Raw genomic sequence first — 20414 nt, forward strand, 5'->3', positions numbered from 1 at the left:
GGAGAGAAATAGGGGACGCCCCCTCCCCCCCGGCTCCCTGCTTCCTACATCCTCCCCCCTGATGATGTAATGATTTTTTTTTGGGGGGGGGGGCAATACACACGGTCTGTGGTGCTTCATTGCAAGACAAAATAACAAAAGCACTTTATTACAAGTGTAACAAAAATACTTGTTTTATACTTTGGATTTGTAATACTGATTGGTTTGACACAAACGAGATTGAAACGTCGCAAACACAACACTGTGTCCATCCCAAACAAACGGAAACCGTCAGTACCTGCAAGCGACCGAGGGTGCTATTTTTAACTGTACGAGGCCACCGCTGAGTCGAGTCTAATGGCGGGGGTGACAGCATGACGCTGATGTGCAATCTCACACAGCTCACAGGGCTTGTCGGCGTGTTGCTCACCGCTGAAATAAACTTCTCTACTCCGCTTTACAACCAGTGGCGCCCCCAAGGGGTGGCCAGGGGTGGCCACGGCCACCCTGATACTATCCCTGGCCCCCCCCGCTGGCCCCCCCAGCCACGAGTCGCATATGCAGAATATGCTTCTGATTATGCATAAAATGCTTTTATCTGATATTTTACATTAGGTGCTGTTAATTTAAATGAATAATGTATATTTTTCTTAACTCTCATATTGACAGTTTTCAACTAGCCTATTCAGTACACTACAACAGCATCAGAGAATTCCTGAAATTCAGTCATGGCTTTTGGTTTTGTTGTGCCACCCCAAGATTTTCAGTGGCCCCATTTGGCCCCCCCTATGAAAAATTTCTGGGGGCGCCACTGGTTACAACTGGTTGGATGTTACTCGAGGTTATGCTATTTATGTTATTCTCGGCACTCGGAAGGCCCGGTGTATTTAAGAATCGACGTGTACAACAATACGGGACAAATCGCGCCCCCTGTTGATTCAGTAGAGGAGGGCCCTGTATTATAAGGGAGGGGGTTTTCTCGGCAGCCGTTTATCCGTTTGACTCCCCACTTGGCGGGTGTATTGCCGAGGACCCGGGGCAGCACGCTGCCGCGTGGGGACCTGCTCGGGTGAGCGGTTCTCCAGAAAGCGGCAGGCGGTAAAGTTTTCAGTGAAGTTGGTCGTAATGAATCCTGCTTCTTCGCTCCCCGTGGAGTCAACGCGCCGGAAATGAACAGCGCCGCTCTGCGAATCGCAACCCACCTAGTGGTCGGAGTGGGGATTACACCCGTATTTCTTTTGGGCGTCGAGTTTGAAATTTGGGTGAGCGGGCACTGCACTAGTAACATGTAAAAACACCAGCTCATACGGGCGGGTGACGTTACATTCACAATATGGTTGCTAAAATAAGTTCCAGTTGCACTGACACCAATGTTACTCAAATATATAGCTACTGCTACATAAATGAACTCCCGTTATAGTTAACTGTATATCTCTGCGACAAGGTGCATTATTCGGACATTTTCAGTGGTGTAACTGGGAAACTGGGCATGATTGGCATCATAGCAATAGATCAACAGATTGTGGCGTTTTTGCAACTTCAGCGTATATTATTGTGATGTTTATTGCAATTTAGGCAATATCTGCTGCCTTACATTCGAAACACAGCTCCGCTCGCTCACTGGAGCTGCTCCAGTCTGCAAATGCGTGTTGATAGGCTATTACTCATGACACGTAACCACTACTGCTACTACTATTATTACTACTACTACTCTCGGCTGTTACCGTTAGGGGTCGCCACAGCAGATCATCCGTTTCCGTCTCTTCCACTCCTGACGTGTAAACCAATCAGATAATACTGTGGGCGGGACATTGTGCGAGACCAAAGAGTCGTGACTACAGAGGCGGCTGCGTCAGAGCCCAAGTAGCGCATTTTTAAATCAATTTATTTTATTGGCAATCAGAGATATACGTATATCTCGTAGTGAATTTGGGGGGCAGTCCGGGACCGCCACAGCCGGGACGCGAACCCGTGGCTCCCACTCCGCAGGCGACAACGTTAACCAGTCGACTAAAGGGTCTGACCCGTTAGTCAAGGACCAACGTGTCTACTTATCCATGTACGTTACACTACCTTTAAAAAAAAAACCCGAATCTGATGATCATGAAAATGCTGAATATCAGATCTGACAATCGGTAGACCTTCTCCAGATGACGTCTCAGTTTGTTGTGGGGTTCTCTGGTAATAGCTAAATGAGTAGCGGCAGTGTTTAGCCCAAGCTAGCGTTAAATGTAATGGGCACTTCATGTTCTATCCATTTGGGGCAAAATCTTCCCCAGTGGAGCTGATAATTTAGTTTTTCCTCTGATAATTTAATTTTTCATCTGATGATTTAATTTTTCATAAGAGTGCTTTGTCCCTAGAAAGTATTGAAATTGCATATTGAATTAGTCACAGTAGCGGATTTTTCACTGGCAGTGAACATTTTTCGGATAATTTACCCCGACTATAAAATTTACACCGCTTTCCTACACAGGCACATTTCGTGTGACAATAACACGTTTCTATATTGCAGCCAATACTTGACACAGCATGGCTCCCAAACTTAAGTGTGTTTTTTTTTTTGAGCTGTAAACATATTTTACTTTGGGGATTGAAAATTTAACTTCATAAATGGCTGTTTTTTTTCTCCTCATCTGATAAAGTGACTGTCAGACGAGTCATAAAAGAATATTTAGCTCCTTTCTGCAAATATTACTTACCAATAGTCATTTCTGTATTTACAGCAACACGACAATCGTGTCTAAGGACAGGATTGTTGTGTTGCTGTAAAGCCCCTTGAGGCACATTTGCAATTTGTGATATTGGGCTACACAAATAAAATTGAGTTGACTTGACTTGACTTTTTCTGAATGCCTTACTATGTGAATCACAAAAGGAAAAATCGGATGTAGTACTCATTACAGTGTAACCCATTACATTACCCGGCCTATTTAATAGGTAATCTTACTGTATCTAATTTGCATTGTTTATTTAGGGCTACTTATAATGACGTGTTTTAGGAGTGATGAATAGAAATATTTGATCTGTAATGCTTTTGCCTCGTGTTATATTTGTAGTTTATGTATTTCTTAATTTGTGAAAATTTTTTAATACTATCAAAGATTTTAAGGTGTTCGGATGTCATGCAAGTCTGTCCCTTATGTCAGGCCATGAATAGCAATATGATGGCTCATAATCCCAAACAGCTTTCCTTCAGCATGGGAATCACCGCATATTCAAAGCATACCAGGGTTAGATGTCACAGACTGGTAGTGAACTGGCTGGTGTTTTAGGGATACTTATCTACCTGTCCTCACATACCTGAGTTGTAGCAGCCTTCCGTTCCCCAACAAAACACCCTAAACTGTAAAGCCATGGACCAGAGATTCAAGTTTGTTTCTGTAACCACAAAAACACAGTCCGCCCCAATCTGCTAGACTACGAAATAGCTCTTGTCACATTTTTATTGGCTCGTATATCGAACTCTGACAGCACATCCACTCTGCTCCTATTTGGCAGGACTGAAACCAGTTTTAGCAAAGATTTCTCATGCTGGAACCTCTTGACATGAGCTGCTACCTGCTTATACTATTCAAATAGCCATATTCAAATTGTGCAGCAGTGCATAAGATGTTGACTTCAGTTAGATGTACCATTTCCCAAGTATACTATATGTAATTTATTCATTCCAGTGAATGTGTATCAATTGTCAAATAATAAAAATGTGAAAATTATTGTGTCTGCATGTGCGTTTTCTTGTCGTTTCTCTTGAATGTGTTTTTTTTAGGAAAATCTCTCTCTCTCTCTCTCTCTCTCTCTCTCTCTCTCTCTCGCTCTCTCTCCCCATTAAGCATCCTGGTGCTGCCAGCAACAGCTGCTCATTAGTCCTCAGGCCCCTCTGCACTTCATTTGGTTGCATTTAATAATAATCAACATTCATTTTTACATATTACAAGGATGTTTATGTTGCTCATGGTGTGCGAGCTCCGTGTTATTTCCCTTCAGTTTCATAATAATGTACTTCTAGTTCTTCATGTGGTTCCTTGATACAGTCAGTGACAAAATATGTACGCAACCAGGGTGCAACGGCTCCAAAAACAGAAATAAAAACACTCCCAGGGTCAACTTTGGTGTTTTGCCAGTGTGCAGACTGAGAGGTGTGAAGATGTCCAAACCATCTGTCAAAGAGTCAGTTAGAGAGCCTTGCAGCAATATTCTGCAGTTTGTGATCCCCCCCCCCCCCCCAGGATATTCCTGTGTAGCTAGTTGTAAACTGTATTGGGCAAGCTTGCTGCAACAAAACTTGAGTCCTTTTCCCACTCACACTGTCACCAGCACTTAACCTTTCAATTTGCTCTTGGCTTACTGTGTATTTTGTTTTTTTGAGTTGTAGTAATGTGTCGAAAATCAGTCACTTGTCCCCCCGAGATTTTAGCTGTCAACAATTTTCTGTCATAAGTGTCAAGCTACATTAATGGCTTTTTGACGAAGATTCAATATATTTATTGGCAATTTAACCAGACAGTCGGAATTGAAATCCTTATTATATTATAATGGGGGGGGGGGCAGCGCAGTGGTTAGCGCGGTCGCCTCACAGCAAGAAGGTCCTGGGTTCGAGCCCCGGGGTAGCCCAACCTTGGGGGTCGTCCTCTGTGTGGAGTTTGCATGTTCTCCCCGTGTCTGCGTGGGTTTCCTCTGGGGGCTCCGGTTTCCTCCCACAGCCCAGAGACATGTGGGTCAGGTGAATCGGCCGTACTACATTGTCCCTAGGTATGAATGTGTGTGTGTGTGTGTGTGTGTGTGTGTGTGTGTGTGTGTGTGTGTGTGTGTGTGTGTGTGTGTGTGTGTGTGTGTGTGTGTGTGTTTGTCGGCCCTGTGTGATGGCCTGGCGGCCTGTCCAGGGTGTCTGCTGGGATAGGCTCCAGCATCCCCGCGACCCTGAGAGCCGGATAAGTGGTGCAGATAATGGATGGGTTATAGTGGGGTTATTGCAGCCCTACGCACAGGCTTTGCCCGCTATTAAAGCGAGGGCCTCTATCCATGGTCCTGGAGCAAGTCTCGTCCCTTGCCAACAGGGGGCGCTGTATAACTAGTGGTTTACGTGTACTACTTTTCCGCTTGGTGTGTGAATGGCTTCCCGGTACCCAGATACCCATCACGCTCTTGTACGTGTTTGTGGTTGTATTGTTGTGGTGGGGTGCGTGCGTGCGTGCGTGCGTGTGCTCATGCGTGTGCAGCGGCGCAGCGAGGAGTTTTGACTCCCCAGCGCTGACGCGAGGCTATATCATTAATTTTCTCTCTGCTGCTCCTCTGCACGGAGGGTTCCCGTCCTAATTGGTCGCCTTGTCAGTTTGACGAGATTAAATTAAGCGACTGGAGGCAGAGACGAGGCCATTAAACGGACACGGCTCATGTATATCCAGATGGGAAAGCGGCAAATATTGTCTCGTAAAAGTTTCACCGGCTTCGGTGTTCCAGCCTTTTAACGTCTTCATTGTCTTCTTTTCTTTCGCTACGTCGACTCCTTCTGTGCTGTTCAGATGTGTTTGTAAAAGAAAGGACTAGAAAAACGTGCCAAACTCCGTCCCCGGCCACACGCAGCAGCCCCCCCCCCTCAGCACCGGCAGCCGGCGCACGGTGACGTGTGCGCCGCGCGTTAGCCGCGCGCTGCAAAGGGACGTCCACTTCTCTCTGACGTGCGTGCATGTCTGTCAGTCTGACGGCACCTGCTCCCTTATAAAGCTGCGCGGAGTCACATGGGACGTCTCTCCTCCACGCTTTTTTATTTAATGGTTCATCGCGGCGCAGAGACCCAGCCCTTCATACTTCCATAAGGACGGTGCCCAAGGAGCGCTCTGCCTCAAGCGCCCGGTACATGCCTCTCGAAATACTTAAGGTGAGTATCGGTTTTTTCTCTTTCATTTATAAGGACGCATTACCATCAATCGAGTAAGGTACCATGACACCGGAGCTGTATTTTGGGGTAGACTCTGCATGAATGTTTGTCGGTGCCATTGTGGCCATGCACGCGTTTTGTGCGCAATTTGATCTTTACGCGCTTCCATTGTCGACAAGAGCGAGTCGGTGACCGGAGAGAAACCCGGCCACCTGATGAAGGAATCGGAAACTGAGGAAGAGGAGGAGAAGCTCGCACATTTGGGGTTATTATCTAAGGCTCCGTTCACGTCCGCAGCGGTCATCTCAAACGCGGTCAAACTTTTTTTAACGGGGATAACGTGACTCCCAATTCGCAACAAAATGCACACAAAAATAAACAACCGTGTGGATGCAAAACAAAACTGTTGTCTTCATTCCCTCCATGTTCATTTGATTAGGAGAAAGTCCAGCCTGGAGGGATCTATACCACATTTATGGATGGATGGATGCCAGATTCTAACTGATCAATATTGTCATGGAAGGTGTAGCTAGGCCATTTTCTCCAAAGACAGTATTTTTAACACTTCCCCACAACTCAGCTTAAAGTACATAATTGGAGATCCAGGATTTAAGGATGGAAATTTGATCGTTTGATAAAGAAATAATTTCGGCTCCAATATTTGCGCTTTTTTTTTTGGTTGCGCCCACGCAGGTCTCCATGCCATCCCGTTCCTAGCGGAAGACCAGTTGCGGGTCCACCGGGATCGACAATGACCATTCATGTGGAAGGACTTGTGGCCATCGCAGTTTTCTATCTGCTCATCCTGTTCGTGGGGATCTGGGCGGCATGGAAGAACAAACACTCCGGGGAAGCCGAGGGCACCGACCGCAGCGAAACCATTATGGTCGGGGGGAGGGACATTGGATTATTCGTCGGTGGATTTACAATGACAGGTAAATTGGTTTCCATTACTGTATGTGTGAATAAAAAAAACCATTTAATGCGACCAACATTCCACATACTAAGAGTTAATATACTTTAATTGGAAGTTTCATTATAACATCAATGGGAAAGCATACATTTGTTTTCTGAAGTCTCACGTTTGGCCGTACCATGTGTAGATTGGGGGGGGGTCTGTTTGTGAATGAGCGTATCGAAAATATGCTGTTGTAAGTATTTTTTTTATTTTTAAAGTTGTTTTAAATCGCATTATAATCCTAATTAGCAACAGAATTGGCAACATATACGCCACTATTAATTCACTCCCCCTCGTATTCTATCGCTTGGTATTGTCCATGCGGTTTCATTGGAGGTAGGATTTCACAGAAACACCGTGACCGAGACGTAGGTAAGACGTTCCCTCCCACCCTTAACCTGCTCAAACGAAGGAATATTTAGATGCAACTTTTGACGTGTTTCTGGCGTGCATCTCTTCCTGTTAGCTGGCTAAAAGCTAAAGACAGATGCTAATGCGGCTAACGGAGCCGTCTCCGAAGTGCAGCACGGAACCATATTTGAACGCAAAATCAACAACGCATTAGCCGTCGAAATATTGGATTTGAGCAGTTATTTAATCCCACTTAAACGTTTCACCCCACTGTTACTTTTCCTGTCTCCGTCTTCTTACCACCTTCGCCGGAAGCTGCAGGGGAACCGAGTTTATTTGGGATCCAGGGCCGAAGTTCGCCGGCGCTGTCCGTCACTGCCTGGTGCTAGCTAGCTAGCTAAACTCCGCAGCACAACCCAACACAGTTCAATAGTTCACTTCGTCTGAAAATGGCGAGGACACCGTCTTCTCTCTTTGGAAACACATTTAATCCCTCTTCACAGCTGCGCAAAACGTTGACATAGGGCCAATATATCACAGTTCTTAGTAATAATATTTTCTTTCACTTGCGCGGAGCTCCCAATACCGTTCGCGCCACACAACAACTTCCTCATTCGCCCCTCTCTACCGACCAATCAGAGTCCGACCCCAGATCTTGCTCTTAAAGCGGTACACCCTTATTTACCAACACCACCATGGCGGTCACGATGACGCGTTTGAAAACGCTGGAGCTAACTTTAGCCCTGTTGAACCGCTGCAAAAGCATCTGTTATACGATGTCAATGTGAAGCATCCGGTCAGGATACGACGTAAATAATATGCAACGTTAGCTACTCAGTAGGAAATGTGCAGTCAGTCCCAGACCTTTTACCAACGGCAGATTTAAAGGGATTATTAACCGATTTTCAACCTTATCTCTGTCGATCTGCGGCAGGGATAGCGCATGGAAACCACGGTAGAGGCTAGTTCCCATCGACGCAGAGAACGGTCAACTGAGCATGCGCAAGTACTCGTCGCCTCCGTTGTTTGGGTAGGTTAAGGTTAGGGCGGGGTTAGGGTTAAAGTTAGCTAATCAGACGCAGAGTAGGGGTGGGTCTCCCTAGAATCCTAGCGCCTGGATGCTACGCGGGGCGTGTGGAGGCGTGGTAGAGGCATTTCGCGCATGCTCAGTTGACCGTTCTCCACTCCCATTTCCGTTCTCTGCATCGATGGGAACTAGCCTCTACCCCCGCCGGCGGCGATATTATGAACCCTACATAGGCCTCGCCAAAATCCCGTTTCTGGCTTTGTCACGTGTGCGCCACCGTAGCAACGCGAAAATATGTTGTTATGGGGTTAGCGCTCATCAAGGAAACGCTGTACACCCACAATTTAACCTGTCTAAGTTATCCACAATCAACATTAACGTTTTTAACTCAATCTTTGCTTGCTCCACGTTTGAGCATAGGATACTTCACCCCTTATCATGACTACAAACAAAACGAGCTCCTATATTGTAGTAATATGACTTTTACATTTATACACAGGTAACAACTTACTGATCAGCTTTCTTAAATGTGAGAAAGTCTATTTATTAGATATATGTTCATTTTCAGACAACTAACGTTACTTACCTCCGTTCTGTTGTTGACAGCCAGCAGTCCAAAATTACAAAAGCAGCCAGCTGTCCAAAATTGCGAAAAATACAAAATTACAAAATTGAAGGTAGCTGACGTTAGCTTTGCTTCGCACCGAGTTGATAGTTGATTGTTTCCTTAGCAACGCAGCGGAAATCCGGCGTCCGTTCGCGAGATTTGGGACAGGGTACGGGATTTTGGCGAGGGCTATGTAGGGTTCATAATATCGCCCACCGGCGGGTGTTCCCGGTAGTTGCTGCGTCACTGGTCCGGCAGTGAACGTTTAGCCGGCCTCCGAGTTACGTATCGTGACGTATGGTGACGTCAGTTGGCGGCCAGAAAATCAAAATACAGCCTAGCAGGGATTCTAATACTCAAATCTACTCAAAATACAAAATCCTCGTTGTCTCAACAAAGTTATGTTTCTGATGGTGGAAATGACATCTCACAACACTAGCGCAGAGGATATTTATGGACGACGATACAGACGCTAGCGTGCAGCAATGCATTCTGGTACATGTAGGCGCCGTGGGAAAGACTACACAATGATGACGTCATCGTCAGTGCTGATTGCACGTACACAAAGCAGTTGGTATTTCCCTTTAAGACAATGATCCTGTAATGTTTTGGTCACAATTGTGCTTTGCGTCTGTGGTACGTGTGTTCTTGTTAGTGACCAGATTTTCTTCAGACACCAACAAGGTTAACGAGAGCCTTAAGCGATTTTCTGCTGGTTTTGACTTTCTTTTTGTTGTTGTCGGTTTTCAGCTACCTGGGTTGGAGGGGGTTACATAAACGGCACAGCTGAGTATGTATACCTACCGGGCTATGGCTTGGCCTGGGCACAAGCTCCATTTGGATATGCATTAAGTCTTGTTGTGGGTAAGTGACACGCCATACCTACCTCATTTAAGATCAATTATTGTGTCATTTCAAATGTGAGATGTTGAAACCTGAGCTCAGTGGTATTGTAACCGGTTATTTTCTTGCCCGGTGCGGGATTCGATACGGCTGTACACAAGGCGACACCACTAACCGCTCGGCTAAAGGGTCAGACCCGTTAGCTAGGGGCTAACGTGTCTTATCAGTAGTTTACAGTATGTTACCTTTAAGCATTCTTTGCCCTCATTGCAGGTGGTCTTTTTTTCGCCAAGCCCATGCGCTCCCGTGGTTATGTCACCATGCTGGACCCATTTCAGCAGTTGTATGGGAAGCGCATGGGTGGCCTGCTCTTTATACCTGCCCTCATGGGTGAGATCTTCTGGTCTGCTGCTATATTGTCTGCCCTCGGTAAGCTCATGGACCGATGGGGGGGGGGGGGTTGCTTGACAAAGTCGGGGCAAGTAAACAGCAAATTGAGTGTGTTTATATATGTATGTATGTATGTATATATATGTATATAAAATCCAGGTGAGTCAAGTGAATTCTTTATGAGACAGTACAAGCCTTTTTCATGCCATAACAGGCTTGTACTATCTCATAAAGAATTTACTTGACTCACTGGATTATTTTGCTCATTTGTTGAGCACTTTCCCTACTGTTGAGTTTCTTTAAACAAAGTTATATATATTTGTATGTGTGTGTGTGTGTGTATATGTAGATGTGTGTTTGTGTGTGTATGGGTTGTCCATAATGTTTTGTTTAAACTAATGAATTGTTCACAACCTCAGGTGCTACTCTGAGTGTGATCGTGGATATCAACATCAAGATATCAGTGGTCATCTCTGCACTCATTGCTATCTTCTACACCTTGGTTGGAGGACTGTACTCCGTGGCTTATACCGACGTGGTGCAGCTCTTCTGTATCTTTGTGGGCCTGGTAGGTCACTACTCATCACGCACTGTAATTACCATCATTTGCTGTCCTCCAGTAAGTATTTCTGAGAAGCTGTCAGTGATATATGAGTTAAAATAGGAACAACAAGCAACAGAGTGGACCTCTATCTGTTCTACTCTAACACCTTTTCTATACTGAGAATGAGACAGGACCATAAGTCATACGTTCACCATTAGGGCTACAGCTTTGTGTGTGTGTGTGTGTGTGTTTTGTCTGGCTACAGTGGATTAGTGTTCCATTCGCTATGACCAACTCGGCAGTGTCAGACATTACTGTTACGGCAGTGAAGAAGGTGTACCAGGCACCCTGGAGAGGAAGCGTCAAAGAGAGCGATACCTGGGTCTGGATTGACAATTTCTGTCTCCTGGTAAGTACAGGACTCTGTAACCATTGTAAATTAGTTTTGTCTCTCAGTATAATCCATTGAGCGCAATGTTTTATGGATCTTAAAGTTCTGAAGTTGATCAGTAACACCGGTGGGTGTAGTAGTGTCAGAGGAACTGCGTCAATCGAGCATGACTTAATGTGAGAGAGCTTAAGCATTACAGCAATTTTCTGAACGATGTTCGGTACACCTTTCATCTGACTGTTTGATGAGCTTTTGTTTATGGAATGTTATTTGCTAATTAGTAATTTGTTCTCTAGATGCTTGGGGGAATACCATGGCAGGTGTATTTCCAGAGGGTTTTGTCAGCCTCCTCAGCTACCTATGCCCAAGTCCTCTCTTTTATAGCAGCCTTTGGCTGCCTGGTCATGGCCGTGCCCTCCGTTCTTATCGGAGCCATAGGGGCTTCCACAGGTTAGCAGACCTACTCATGCACTAAGCTACACTCATACACATGTGCAGACATGAACATGCTATGCTAGCATGCTAACATGGGCACGTGTGTGCATCAGCAAACATGTTTTGTGTGCAGGATTGTGAAGATGTAAGTTGTGTGTGTTTGTGTTTTGAGGTAACCTCATAGTGGAACCTCGTTGCCCTTAGATCTAAGAGAGCCTGGTAAATAGCAGCTGGTTCGCCTCATCTATAATGAAGCAGCAATTCGTTTAATAATCACAGCAGTTCTGTAAATATTACATCAGAGAAGAGGCAAGGGACCAAATTAGACGTCTGAGCTCCAGATTTTTCAGGGAATCAAAGTCTTTGGTGAGACCCTGATCGCAGACTAAGTATGTTTGCTCAGTTCCAATTAAGACATATAATTACATTTATGAATAAAAAATGACTAACTGTAATATCATTACAATTTATCTTTGCAGCAATTGATAAATTATTTCATATGATGGCATGCCTCCATGCATCCTGTGTCCACATTTCATAATTTTGATAATTTTAGGTTTTAAGATTAAATACAGTTTTAAATTGTCAGTGTTCTGGACATTTAATTCCCTTGAAAGACTTTTATTCCTAAGGGTTTTGGAAAATATTTTTTGTTTTATTTATACGTCATGTTATCAACCTTTCAATATACATATTTACTTACTTTGTATTAATTGTATACTGCTCACCATTTGTCATTTTACTGATGTAGCCAATGTTTAATTTTCAATGTGTCATAAAATTGTAAGTGTCTGACGTCTTTACATTGGCCAGACTGGAACCAGACGACCTACGGTGCCATTCCACCCAAAGACAAAGATGAAGCAGACATGATCTTACCCATTGTGCTTCAGCACCTTTGCCCGCCATTTGTCTCCTTCTTTGGCTTGGGCGCGGTGTCTGCAGCTGTTATGTCATCCGCAGACTCATCCATCCTCTCGGCAAGCTCCATGTTCGCCCGAAACATCTACCAACTTGCCTTCCGTCAGTCGGTCAGTGCTTATGTGTGCCTCAATGCTTGAAATATCTTAAGGACTTATCTTCCATACTTTACTGTGTGTCGGTGTGTGTCTGTGAGGGAGAGAGAGGGTGTGTGTGTGCATACCAGGTTTTTGTATCCTAACGGGGACATTTGTGAAAGAGAGAGAGAGCGATAAGAGAGACTATGAATGGTGGTGGGCATCAAAATGCATACAATGTGTAATTTTACATATGTTTGATTTTAGTCTGTAGCCTATATATCATAATTCTTTTCCTGCCCATCTCTTTCCCATCTCAGGCATCGGACCGGGAAATTGTCTGGGTGATGCGTATTACCATCTTTGTGTTTGGAGGTCTGGCAACAGTAATGGCACTGGTAACCGGGACAGTTTATGGCCTGTGGTACCTGAGCTCGGACCTGGTCTACGTCATCATTTTCCCCCAGCTGCTCAGCGTGCTCTTTGTGAAAGGCACCAACACATACGGTTCGGTGGCTGCTTACTTGTTTGGCATGTTGCTGCGCATAGGCGGAGGGGAGCCCTATCTGCAGCTTCCCCCTTTCATCTACTACCCTGGCTGGACCACCGAGAAGAGGGTGCATCACATGACAGGGGAGACGGAGAAGGTGATCATCCAGAAGTTCCCCTTCAAGACGGTCGCCATGCTGGCTTCGTTCTTGGGTAATGTCATGTTCTCCTACCTGGCCAAGTACCTGTTTGAGAGTGGCAAGCTGTCGCACAAATATGACTTTCTCGACGCAGTGGTGTCCAAGCACAGCGCAGAGATTATGGACAAGACGACGCTTGTGGCTCGCGGCAATAACATTGGGCTTTCGGAGCTGGCGCCTGTCAAACCGCGGCTGAGTGTGACCTTGGCGGCTGCCTTCACACGCCGTGACACACTGCCGACAGAGACTGTTGAGGAAGAGGAGGAGTCGAGCCCAGACTCCTCCCGCCACGACAACGAATAAGAAAACAAAGTGAGCTGATAGTGAGCAGAGAACTTGTTACTCTGTCTGGTTCTCCGACCACAAGAACCTGTAACAGATAACAGACAAAACATTATCTTACAGTCAAACGAACCCCTTGGGACTACACGGTACCACATCCCTTCTGCTTCCGGTTGGATAATATTGGATCACGGATAATAATCACATGTCTGGATATTAACAGTGCCGGGCTGCTGCAGTAACTCACTGACTGTCCAGGCACACGGGCAAGCAGCCGTCTTGCCATAGAGAACATCCCGAACACACTCGTAGCCACACGCAGTAGTTATACACACAGGTAGTTAGATGCCCGTCTGTCTTATTAGATCAGATCAGAACCACAACGTAAGAAAAACCCATCAAGGGACATTGAGACATTTAGTTAGATTGTGTTCCTCCATCGTGAGTCATGTGAAACGAAATCATATCGGGGATGAGCGGAGACAGCGGGGGAGACGTGTAATAGGTGTATAGGAAAGGATCTGGTGAAGGGGAGGGGGCGCAGGGTCCCGTTAGAAACGATGCGCCCCTTTCCGTCTCGACTGCCAAACGGGGGAGATGCCAGGTATGTATGCACGAGGTGACAAAACAGCCTGTACTGTGACAGACCAGTCGGATAAAGCAATAACACACAATCCTCAGTGTACAGTAACAGTCAGCCAGGTTTGAGTCGAGATGTTTAAACGATGCGTACATACGGGAAGGAGGATGAGACAGGCAGGAGGAGGGAAGTGTCGGCATATGTTGGAATTCAAGTTTAAGTTTTATTATAGTGATAATGAATTTAAGCTCACGGGTACATAGGATTATAAAATTTATATTTGTAGTATTACATTTTTGGCCAGTGGCGTAAAAGCAACATGCAACACAAAAAGATTGTCAGGCAGACTTGGCTGTATGACCAGAAGCAAAATCCAACGAATATATATATATATATATATATATTTATTTGAGACGCTTTCCTGTATTTGATTGCCTTGTGTATTGCTAATTCTAAGGGGGGGAACACAATATGACTGTGAAGCAAGAACCAATCCATGTATCATGCCATGCTGAGTAGAACATGTACACGTAGTAGTGAAGGTAGTCGAAGCTTTGTACAAGCCAGTGTAGCTAGTGTCCTCTGTAATGTCCGGTGTAGTTTAGATTTTCAAGTCGTACCAGGAGTCTGTGTGGACCGAGTCAGAGTACGGCGTCTTTTTGAGATTTGTCCGGTAATCACATGCCTTAATCGAGCCGCTAGGAAGGCGCAGCCGCAGAGCGAGTCAGACCACGCCTGACCAACACCTGAATCTGAATGTAATCTCTGTCATCGTCCAGAAGTGTGTATCTACAGCTGTTTTTGTGTACGATTCGTTTTGTTGTGTGCAACGTCAAAGCAGAAACTGTTGATGGCAAAAACCTGCGGGAACCGATTCCCACTTCCCAACCGAGGAATTCGTGTGTTGTCAGTCGCAGTGTGTACAGTTTATTTTCTCTGTGCTGTGTGTTTGTATACATATGAAAAAAGATATATATATATATATATATATAAATATAAAGATCTACAAATTATTCTGGTGAAAACAATATGAGATAATTCTGAATAAGTCCAAACCTTAATTTATTTTTGACGTCATAGAGAATCAAACAATAAACATGGCTCAGTTATTTCAGCACATTTTATACGTTGCGTTGACGTCACACCGACAACGTAGCGTCATACTTTTAACTTTCTGGATTGATTTTCTTTTTGTAATCGGGTTTTATTGATTGTTATTGTAATGGTTTCAATCGATCACTGTCCGGCTGGATTTCTATAATCTGCTTTGTTTCTAAGTGTTGCTGGTATGAGTGATGGCTTCCGTGTCCTTCCGCCTGCGGTTTTCCAGCCGCGATGCGGACCCCTCGGCACGGCGGGGCCGGAGCTGAGCGGGCCCCGCGTCCGCGGGGGACTAAACATGGCGGGACATACTGACTGCAGCTTCACTAGCTGCAGCCACATTTTGTTGGTTGGAATTCGAAACAGAAATACGTGTTGTGATCTTAATGTGGGTTTTAAATGCACATGCAAACGCACACCGGATTTTAAAACCGGAAAATAACTGAATGGTGTTTTTTTTTTTTTAATTTCTTTTTTTAAATTGTCCTTGTTCAGAGGGGGAGAGGAAAAACATGTGCCGTCAGTCTAAGATTTGAGGCCGGCTTGTCCTTCTTGGTTTCGGCCCTTCAGCTGGTGGCTAGGTGGATGGCGAAAGAGAACACGGCCGAAAACGTGACTGAAATTACAATCGCTTGGCTTGCGTCTTTGTCCGCCTTCGTGGCCGCAGTGAAAAGACAGCGTCTTAAAATAGCCCTCTCCGGTTATTTACATTACCCTAAGTGCTGTACGCTCGTCTGGGTCTGGGACTCGGGGTGGGGCTGCGAGTGGGCGGGTGGGGGTTCAGGATGGGGGAGGGGTTTCGCTGGCTAGCTGGGTGTTGGTCAGTAAAGATGGATTCGGGCGGGGTTCAGGGGGGGGGGAGGGTGTAGCCAACTGGCGCCATTGCCGTAAAACGCCAAGGCGTAGGAATGACGCAAATGCCCCCATCGGCTCACGGCACTCCCTCCCTCCATCACCGCGTCCTCTCTGGCGTCCTTGGTCTCCAATCCTATAACGAGAGCTGAGAATGGAGAGAGAGAGAGAGAGAGAGAGAGAGATGGCGAACAAGCCATTGCCATTCATACCGAGTACGGCATACAGCACTCATGATAATTGCCAATTATGACAGAAAACTCTCCCTCAGCCAAAAGTCGATCCACTTATTTGGAGGTTTGGACACGGAGAAGGGAGTGTTGGATGACCATGCAGGGCAGCCACCAACCAGAACAGAGCCATTCATTCATGAGGTTTTCATAATGTCACACGAGGAGTCATTCATACTTCAGCCATTATTGGGGGTTTTTTGTCCTTGCCTTGCATTCTCTCTTCTCGTGTTCTGCGGTATCTCCTCAAAGACAACATCAGATCTGATTACTAAAATAACAGAGGGGCTAATGAATGGAAGTTTTAACCCCAAGAAACACAACACCAGGTCCCGATCACGCAAAGAAAACACATTTAATGCCATGATAAGGAATCGGTCCGCCTTTTCTTAAATATCACTCTATCCGGGCTTGGCTCGGTGAACTCTGCAATAGCAGAGAAGGATTTCTGGTGAATTAGCACATCCAGCTATTTAGCCTGGCAAACCACCTCGTCCCCCAAGGTTAACATGAGGCTAACGCCTTAAATCACCCTTAAGAGCTGCAGCCCACCACTGTTTCTAGGAAGCGGTTGCTGTGAATTGATTTGGGCGTCTGATTAGTACTCAAGAGGGTCAAGAGACTGACAGACCTTCCTCCCTCCCTCTCTCTCTCTATCTCACCCTTCCTCTCTCTGTCTTGCTCTCGCTCTTTCGCTCTCTTGCTCCCTCTCTGTCTCTCCCTCCCTTGCTCTGTTTCTCTCTCTCGCTCTCTCACTTGCGCTTTCTCTTGCTCTTTCTTCCTCTCCCTCCCTCTCACTCTCTCCCTCCCTCTCTTTCTCCCTCCCTCCCTCCCTCCCTCCCTCCCTCTCTCTTGCTCTGTCTCTCCCTCCTTCTGTCTTGCTCTCTCTTTCTCTAGCTCTCTCTTGCTTTCTCTCTCTGTCCCTCTCTCTGTCCCTCTCTCTCCCTCTTTCTCTGTCGCTCTCTCTCATGGACAGAGTGTTCAAAGAAAAAAAAATGCTGAAATCAACCGTTTCCCCCCAGTACGTTTGAAACGCTGCAGTAGTCTTCGTCTCATTCCTTCCGGGACTCCCTTTTCCGTACATCCACCGTTAGGGAATAACAGGGAATTCTGGGACTCAGTGTGACAATGTGCAAACCATGCAGGGCACTTAGCTTTTTTTTTTTTATTTTGGATGTGACAAGATGAGCGTGCAGAGGAAGAGGCCCCGTATTCAGATGTCCATCTGACCGGGCCGCTTCCACGCTCAGAGAAGACGTACATGCACCGTACCGCACATTTAACAAGAAGGAGACGCTGGGTTTTCCTTTTTTCCTCCCCCCGTTAAGACTCACACCCAGGTCTGCCGAGAATTACAGTAAACAAACTGGCAGGGATCTGCATCGCACGTCTGTAAGAGTCCACGGTCTCGCTCCCCGAGCTCCGGGGTCCGGGAATATTTCTCACTTTGACAGCGTTGTTCACAGACGGGGGCGGGGGGCGGGGGATGCTGCTTTAGACCCCAGTGAGACTTAATATGATTGAGTAGCAGCCAACCCCCCACATTACTCCCCCCCCTTCCTCCCCTCTACAACCCCGTCACTAATGCTTCAAGTGTCACTGAGCCGGGGTGTGAGAAAAATGTCGTGCATTTAAATGTAAAGAAGAAGAAGAAAAACGATATCGCTGGTCGGAGGAAAGCAGAGGGAGTGTTTCCTTTACCGAACATTGATCGTGGGTGCAGAAAAAAAATTGATTTAATAACGATACAGACCATCATGTGCGATGACTCCGGTTCTCGGAGTCGGACCGTCCGTCAGTCCGTCTATCCGTCCGTCCTCCTGCACAGTGACGCAAGGCAGCCCCCTATCTCATCTGATGCTGAAGCCACGCCAGCATGACGACGGGCCACTATTTATGTCCTTCCTAAGTGATGTCCCCTGTAATTTAATTGCAAGGCATCTAATTGAAACGCAAACACAGGGAGAGAGGGGGCGAGAGAGAGAGAGAGAGATGGGGAGAGGAAAAGGAGAGATATGAGAAATAAGGACAGAAAAAGAAAAGCAGAGGGGAAAAAATGGCTGATTAAAATTGATTATTGTTGGAATATAAGAGACTTCATATCCACGGAGGAAGCTCTTCCTGTTGCTATCACAAACACGGAGCTTCCCTATACACTGTGTGTGTGTGTGTGTGTGTGTGTGTGTGTGTGCACGCTGTCTCATTGACATCCTTACATCCCTCTGTCTCTCCTATTAGTCCCAATAAGCTACTAAGGCGTTTCTTAAACAAAATGAGCCCAGCTGCGGCTCTAATCTAATAAGCCATGGGAACCAAATTACACAGCCAGGCCTTCTGCACACTGGCCGTACTCGGTAGCACCGACTCCGGCAGCTCACCTCAGGACTTATAAACCTGCTCTTCTGCACACTGGCCGTCCTCAGTAGTTAGTACCGTCTCCGGCAGCTCACCTCAGGACTTATAAACCTGCTTTCTGCTGGAGACCAGGCGCAATCTGGCAGCTCCTAACGACTCAGAGCCACCAATCGGTTTTACAGAACCTGCTGCTGTTAATTTCAAACGTGTTAAGGTTGGGCGTCCGGGTAGCATGGCGGTCTATTCCGTTGCCTACCAACACAGGGATCGCCGGTTCGAATCCCCGTGTTACCTCCAGCTTGGTCGGGCGTCCCTACAGACACAACTGACTGTGTCTGCGGGTGGGAAGCCGGATGTGGGTGTGTGCCCTGGTGGCTGCACTAGCGCCTCCTCCGGTCGGTCGGGGCACCTGTTGGGGGGGGGGGGCAGTACTCCACATGTATCGGAGGAGGCATGTGGTAGTCTGCAACCCTCCTCGGATCGGCGACCGGGACGGCTCGGAAGACTGGGGTAATTGGCCGGGTGCAACTGAGGGGGGGGGGTTGTGTTAATGTTGTGAGGGAAACAGCTCAGCCAGGTCTCCGGGGACAAGAGTTTGCATGTGTCTGCATGTGGAGGATTTGTCGATGTTAACTGATCGACAGCCCTCAGATTTTTCCCATCAACGTCTACGCATCGACGGCGAGGCATTGATCGGTGGCGCGGTGACAGATGTGGTCGGCCGCGCAAATTAATATTATGGCGGCCATTACGAAATACCACTGTGACCCCTGAAATTTGATTAAAGAGGGCCGGGTATGGATAACGGATGGACAGATTTTACAATAGAAGACGGCTTAAACAAGAAATCCAACTGGATGTTGGGTACGAAACTCAAAGTGCAAGACGGTTTCTGGGACGTCGAGTCCTGATAGTCTGACCCTCTGTGTGTGTGTGTGTGTGTGTGTGTACGTGCACGTGTGTTAGGACGTACATGGGTGCATGCACAAACCTATTCATGTGTGGTTTGCACTTCCACGGAAAGTGTTGCCTGCAGCCCGTCTCTTTTCTTAGACAGGAACGGAGGGGCGTGTTCGCTCAGCGGTCTTTTTTTCCCCTTCCATTGAAAGTCACTGGGGAGAATAATGCACCTGCCACACACACACACACACACACACACACACACACACACACACACTCTAGTCCGGTGCCCCCGGGGTCCTGTTGGCTCTCGGACGGCAGTGGTCTTGGCAGGAGAGTGGATGGGGCCCCTGAGAGCCGTTGGCGTGCACATGCGTCCCCACAGGGGCCAGACCGCAGAGAGGAGCATCAGCAAACCATGCGAGGAATAACATGACACATTGATTTTAAACACTGATGGAAGCCTAATAGCTTTCCTTGCTTCTGGACATTGTTTTATTGTCCCGGAAATTAATGGACAGGAAATTACCTCGCATAAAAAGTCTTTCTGCGGAACGAAAGAAGAAAAAAAAAACGATATATTGAGAGTAACTCCGCTTTCCTGTTATTTTTTTTCTTCCTTCAATTACCACATAGCGCTACTTACTATGGCTGACATTTACAGTTTCAGATAAAGACATGTGGGACTGAGAGGCGACTTGGGGGAGGGACGTGAGATGGAGGGAGAGGACAACATGGAAAAAGAACAGCGAGCAGGGTCGTGCTACCTCCTACCTCATCACAGCCAATGCACATCAACCTCAAGCACAGCACCGCCCTTCTGCCTGCGTGGGTGTGAGAGAGAGAGAGAGAGATAGATGGAGAGTTGGATGGAGAAAGAGAGAGAGAAATAGATGAAGAGAAATAGATGAAGAAAGAGAGAGAAATAGATGAACAGAGAGGGAGAGAGAAATAGATGAAGAGAAAGAGGGCGAGAGAGAGAGAGGGAGAGAGAGAGAGAGAGAGAGAGAGAGAGAGAGAGAGA

General features: G+C 46.5%; 1 protein-coding gene across 1 annotated transcript; it reads left to right on the plus strand.

Moving 5' to 3' along the window:
• The first annotated feature begins 6608 nt into the window (after nt 1–6608).
• On the plus strand, nt 6609–13393 carry slc5a7a (solute carrier family 5 member 7a). Its single transcript, XM_056279023.1, has 8 exons — nt 6609–6792; nt 9551–9664; nt 9917–10072; nt 10453–10601; nt 10843–10986; nt 11265–11418; nt 12217–12434; nt 12722–13393. The coding sequence occupies exons 1-8, from the start codon at nt 6609–6611 to the stop codon at nt 13391–13393; spliced, it is 1791 nt and encodes a 596-aa protein (XP_056134998.1).
• Nucleotides 13394–20414: the final 7021 nt, after the last annotated feature.

Source organism: Lampris incognitus, chromosome 4 (assembly GCF_029633865.1).
Source record: "Lampris incognitus isolate fLamInc1 chromosome 4, fLamInc1.hap2, whole genome shotgun sequence".
Classification (NCBI taxonomy): Eukaryota; Metazoa; Chordata; class Actinopteri; order Lampriformes; family Lampridae; genus Lampris; species Lampris incognitus.